This window comes from Oncorhynchus tshawytscha, unplaced genomic scaffold, assembly GCF_018296145.1.
Source record: "Oncorhynchus tshawytscha isolate Ot180627B unplaced genomic scaffold, Otsh_v2.0 Un_scaffold_13173_pilon_pilon, whole genome shotgun sequence".
NCBI classification, from domain to species: Eukaryota; Metazoa; Chordata; class Actinopteri; order Salmoniformes; family Salmonidae; genus Oncorhynchus; species Oncorhynchus tshawytscha.
The window spans coordinates 348,607-355,027 of record NW_024609816.1 but is presented as its reverse complement, the minus strand read 5'-3'; the positions used below and the strand labels follow the sequence as shown (position 1 = coordinate 355,027).

Below are 6,421 nucleotides of genomic sequence, written 5' to 3'. Positions count from 1 at the left end.
AAGATAAGATTGTTATTGTGTAATACTAGGTAGGCTATACCAGGGGTTGAAAGATAAGATTGTTATTGTGTAATACTATGTAGGCTATACCAGGGGTTGAAAGATAAGATTGTTATTGTGTAATACTATGTAGGCTATACCAGGGGTTGAAAGATAAGATTGTTATTGTGTAATACTATGTAGGCTATACCAGGGGTTGAAAGATAAGATTGTTATTGTGTAATACTATGTAGGCTATACCAGGGGTTGAAAGATAAGATTGTTATTGTGTAATACTATGTAGGCTATACCAGGGGTTGAAAGATAAGATTGTTATTGTGTAATACTATGTAGGCTATACCAGGGGTTGAAAGATAAGATTGTTATTGTGTAATACTATGTAGGCTATACCAGGGGTTGAAAGATAAGATTGTTATTGTGTAATACTATGTAGGCTATACCAGGGGTTGAAAGATAAGATTGTTATTGTGTAATACTATGTAGGCTATACCAGGGGTTGAAAGATAAGATTGTTATTGTGTAATACTATGTAGGCTATACCAGGGGTTGAAAGATAAGATTGTTATTGTGTAATACTATGTAGGCTATACCAGGGGTTGAAAGATAAGATTGTTATTGTGTAATACTATGTAGGCTATACCAGGGGTTGAAAGATAAGATTGTTATTGTGTAATACTATGTAGGCTATACCAGGGGTTGAAAGATAAGATTGTTATTGTGTAATACTATGTAGGCTATACCAGGGGTTGAAAGATAAGATTGTTATTGTGTAATACTATGTAGGCTATACCAGGGGTTGAAAGATAAGATTGTTATTGTGTAATACTATGTAGGCTATACCAGGGGTTGAAAGATAAGATTGTTATTGTGTAATACTATGTAGGCTATACCAGGGGTTGAAAGATAAGTAGGTGAATATCATAAAAAAGCATTTACAGATGTTTTGTGAAGGGTTCGGTAAGACATGGTGTGTTGATTGGAAGATGATTATTCTTTTCACTGGCATTGAACTGAAATAAATAAAAATAAATACAATTGAATGAAATGTTAATTGATTACAGAACTGAAGGTGTTAGAAACATTTGAACCTGGACTCAGACAGTGACCAGAACCTAGATTCAATCCAGATCGCGAAAGATCCGCATTTTAGCGTGCTTGATGTTTAAAGGTTGTTTCCGATTGAGCTGACATATGCATTTTACCGTGAGTGCTATATCCTCGAACCAGGAAGCATTGCCTTTAAATGCCAATTGTGCTATAACGCGGATCTACTGTGGTCCGGATTGAATCGAGGCCCAAGTTAAACATTTTTTTACAAAAATATTGTGTAAAAAAACTCACAAGTGCCTAGGTTGTCCTTCTGGTCAAACTCTGCAAGTGAATACAGACAATTGGGTCCCGTTGCTGTGAAAAGAATAGATGAAGACGTTATTTAGGTGGACCAGGAGCCCTCTGAGCACATTCAGGATGAGACATAATCAACAGGCTTACCTGGGTCTTGTACATCTTCATAAGTATTCCAGTCAGACTCATCTCCATCTGAGAAAGAGAGAGAGGCAGATTCACAATACAATAATACTGTGTGTTTCAAAACATTTAGCCTTACTTTACCAGGTCAATATAAACCAGAGTAGTGTCAGTACATACCTGAGTGTCTGCGGCGTCTGAGGCAAATTATCAATCCCAGCGTAAGAGCCATTATGACAATCACACACATGGATGAAGCCGCTATAGTAGCCGTTCCAACTGTAGCAGTCGCAACTCTTTCTGGACTCCCCCTGGCAGTAACTGCTGAGTAGAGCATCAGTATAATATGATGACAGTCATTCATGGTCTTATTTGATTGAACTGAGTGTAAAGCCTGCCGTGTGTCTCTTGTCCTCTAAACCCAGTGGTGATAAATATGTCCACAAATATATAGTAGATTTGTTATTTTAAATAAATAAAAGACACAAATAAGAGAACAACATTGTACACCTACTAGGGTTTGTTAGTTCAGTTGTGGTGAAAGTCCGAACAACCAGGTTCTCTTCCTGTTCTGATTCAATGGTAGAAAATGATCATTATAGAACATCAAATTGCTAATGCAATGGTTGACAAATATAGATACAGTGCATTCGGAAAGTATTCAGACTCCTTGTCGTTTTCCACATTTTGTTACGTTACAGCCTTATTCTAAACTGTATCAAATGTTTTTCCCTTCATCAATCTACACACAAATTGTCCCATTAGGACAAAGCAAAAAACATTTTTTTAGAAATGTTTGCAAATTCATAAAAATAAAAAAAACGGAAATATCACATTTACATAAGTATTCAGACGCTTTACACAGTACTTTGTGGAAGCACCTTTGGCAGCAACTACAGCCTTGAGTCTTTGGTATGGCGCAACAAGCTTGGCACACCTGTATTTGGGGAGTTTCTCCCATTCTTCTCTGCAGATCCTCTCCAGCTGTCAGGTTGGATGGGGAGCGTAGCTGCACAGCTATTTTCAGGTCTCTCCAGAGATGTTCGATCGGGTTCAAGTCCGGGCTCTGGCTGGGCCACTCAAGGACTTGTCCCGAAGCCACTCCTGTGTTCTATTGGCTGTGTGCTTAGGGTCGTTGTCCTGTTGGAAGGTGAATCTTCACCCCAGTCTGAGGTTCTGAGCACTCTGGAGCAGGCTTTCAACAAGGATCTCCCTGTACTTTGCTCTGTTCATCTTTCCCTCAATCCTGACTAGTCTCCCAGTCACTGCCGCTGAAAAGCATCCCCACAGCATGATGCTGCCACCCCCACAGAGGAACTCTGGAGCTCTTTCAAAGTAACCATAGGGTTCTTGGTCACCTCCCTGACCAAGGCCCTTCTCCCCCTTTTTCTCAGTTTGGCCAGCTCTAGGAAGAGTCCATTTCAGAATGATGGAGGCCACTGTGTTCTTGGGGACCTTCAATGCTGCGGAAATAGTTTGGTACCCTTCCCCAGATCTGTGCCTCGAAACAATCCTGTCTCTGAGCTCTACGGACAATTCCTTCAACCTCATGGCTTGGTTTTTGCTCTGACATGCACTGTCAACTGTGGAACCTTCAGTGGCGATTTTGGCATGTAAATCTTGATGGGGCAACAACAAAAAAGAAGTGGGATGCATGCCAGCAAAGCCACAACACAACACTAAACAATATATTAAGTGCACTATACCAGTGTCAAACGGTGCCCACAAACTGTTAGGGCCTACATAAAGCTGTCCAAACACCAGAGCCCCAACAGCAGTCCCAACACCTTACCACGGCTACACCTGGCTATCAGCAGAGCCTTGTTTGGCAGCGAAACGGTTCATTCAGCATCATTTACTGCCTTTAAAAAAAACATAGCTGATATGGCTGACTTGCTTAAACAACTGTGAATTCTACTGACAATTGATATGTACAAACTAGGGCATAAGGGGATGACAAGTGCATAAGAGTCAATCCAGAATTTCGATTAAAACATTCATGAGCGAGCTAAGACTGATGTAGTCAATATAACTATTTGTTCAGCACTTTTAAAATGTACAGTGACAGAATTCAGAACATTGGCCGTTCTTACAGTGATCTCCCTGTACACCAAGTCAGAACCGTAGGATAAATAAAGGGGGCATATAAGCAGACAATGAAAGTTCTTACAAAATTAGATGATTACATTTTAACGGCTACATGTGCACCACCAAGTCAGAACAATAGGCAAAATTAAGAGGTGAAAATATACCAAATTATTAGTATGAGGCACATGGGCTACTAACAGCTTACTACACAACATACAGTGTACTAATTTCTTAGCTACACTATACATATCTCCCTGGCATATTACATCATTTATGCAACAGCATACAAGACGTTTTTGGACTCACCTTGTTGTGCTGTGCTCACCTGAAGAGGAAGGTGGCCCAGCGGTCCTTCGTGGACATACCGTGGACAGAACTTATGTTCACAGCCATAGCTCATTTTCCCAGAGTCTTCAACAGATTTTGCAGTTTCGAGTTAACAGTTGTTTTGAGCACGGCACAAATCATCCTTCATTGACAGCATGGCCAATGTTGAACGTTTATAATTTTAAACTAGGAAAAGAGACCATTAATCTTAGACTTGGCACCCCACAGCCATTCCACTGAATAGCAGGCTAATGATTGTTTTCCAATGCTTACAGTTAGCCACTGATTCTTTCCAAACCACTCATTGTTGAATTTGCGATTTCCAAATTGTTGTGTAATGTTTATTTCCAATGGCTGATGAGTACTGATATGTTTTATCTATAATTTCCCTTCATTATTTCTCTTCATATGACAAGGATTAAAAATGAATGACTGGTAGCCACTGGGGACTTTATATAGACAGGTGTGTGCTTTCCAAATCATGTCCAATCAATTTAATTTACCACAGGTGGACTGCAATCAAGTTGTAGAAACATCTCAAGGATGATCAATGGAAACAGGATGCAGCTGAGCTCAATTTTCGGTCTTATAGCAAAGGGTCTGAATACTTATGTAAATAATCTATTTATGTTTATGTTTTTTTTTATACATTTGCAAAAAATTCTAAAAACCTGTTTTCGCTTTGTCATTATGGGGAATTGTGTGTAGATTGATGAGGAAACAAAACAATTTGATCAATTTTAGAATAAGGTTGTAACGTAACAAAATGTGGAAAAAGTCAAGGGGTCTGAATACTTTACGAATGCACTGTATATTCCGAATAAGAATGTACTAGCACATACTCACCTTTAACCTGCAGCTTGACCTCAAAGCAGCGTTCATTTTGTCCCATCTGCAACCTACATCTGTACCATTGGCTGTGACTGTACTCCACCATGGAAAGAGCCAAAGATGCATCTCCTGAACTGAGATTCCCTCCAAAGCTCACCCTTTTTCCTAGGAATGTTTGGTTGGAGATATCTGTAGGGTATTGAAGTATTTGGATCTCACTGTCTCCCTTGATCTCTGCCCAGGTCACCGATGATATTTGGGGATTTCCTGTTGTCATGTTCAACAGGCAAGGCAGGGTAGCTATCCCATTGTGTGCTGCCATAACTGAATGTAGAATTTTGCATTCTTTGGAGGAGAGGAGAGGCTTACTCAAACAAGGTTGACTCTATTTTTATTCGACACGTACAGAGAAAGAAATGGAATATATAATTTTACCTTTCACTTTTAGAGTGATGTTTTTCACATGGACACAACTCCATCCCAACCAGACCGTGCAACTATAAAGCCCTTCGTCAGATTTCCTTACATCTCTTAGAGACAGGGACAGGTTTCCAGCCACCACAACATCCGCTCCCGACTCGAAGGCCACACGTTCTGATTTATGGGCCACAGATGGATTATCAGGCCACACCAAGATGTCCTCAGGTTTAAGTGAAAGTTTTGTCCATTTCACTCTGATTGCTAAATCTTTGTGGATTGATGTGAAACAGGGGAGGACAGCTACCTCTTCCTGAGTAGCTGTGATGAATTGTGGCGCATCTACATGAGAACAAGACTCAGCACCTGGGAAATTATGGGAAAAAATAGATCAAATTAGCATATTAACTTTTTAAATATGCATACTGCTCTAAAAATTACTTTCAGACAATTAAATCAAGTGCAATTTAATCAAAAATGACTACTCACCAGCAAACTGTGTTCTGATGATCAACAGAAGTATTGATAACCCTTGTGACTGAAACAGTGCCATTATCCATGTGAGTGTGTGAAGTTCCTTATCAAGTTAGTCTCTCATCTCAGAGTCCAATCTCAGTTCTCCAAGGCCTAGTTTCTATATGGGTCATGAATACACATTTGCGGGGAAACATTTATTGACTTCCCTCCCACATAAAAAGAATGTTTTGAAGATTATATGCTTAACAGTGCCATCTAGTGTCAAAGACTGAGAACAAGTTATTTGCTTAAAATAATATACATATATTTAAACAGACAAGCCAGTTAAGAACAAATTCTTATTTACAATGACAGACTCCCAATCACTGCCAGATGTGATACAACCTGGATTCGAACCAGGGACTGTAGTGACGCCTCATTCACTGAGATGCAATGCCTTAGACCCTGCGCCACTCAGGAGCCCTGTAATTTTCACATTTATCCAATTAGTTCTACAATACTTAGCCTAACCGTACTGTTACATGTTACATCCAGAGTGGTGCAGTGGTCTAAGACAGTGCAAGAGGCATCACTGCAGTATCTGGCTCAAATCCAGGCTGCATCACATCCGGCTGTAATTGGGAGTCTCATAGGGCTGCACACAACTGGCCGAGGTAGGCCGTCATTGTAAAAAATAATTTGTTCTTAACTGACTTGCCTAGTTAAGTAAAAATAATTATATGCATTCCTTCCTTGTACCTAAATCTATACGGGGTAGCCTAGTGGTTGGACTAGTAACTGAAAGGTTGCAAGTTCAAATCCCCGAGCTGACAAG

General features: G+C 39.9%; 1 protein-coding gene across 1 annotated transcript; it reads right to left on the bottom strand.

The window, feature by feature from the left end:
• Positions 1-843: 843 nt before the first annotated feature.
• Positions 844-5,746, bottom strand: LOC112244758. The gene is made up of 8 exons (XM_042318800.1): positions 5,620-5,746; positions 5,149-5,496; positions 4,729-5,058; positions 1,982-2,038; positions 1,648-1,788; positions 1,492-1,539; positions 1,342-1,404; positions 844-1,010 (listed from the first exon to the last, which is right to left on the bottom strand). Exons 1-8 carry the CDS (start codon positions 5,681-5,683, stop codon positions 997-999), a joined length of 1,065 nt encoding a protein of 354 aa, XP_042174734.1. The 5' UTR covers positions 5,684-5,746; the 3' UTR covers positions 844-996.
• Positions 5,747-6,421: the final 675 nt, after the last annotated feature.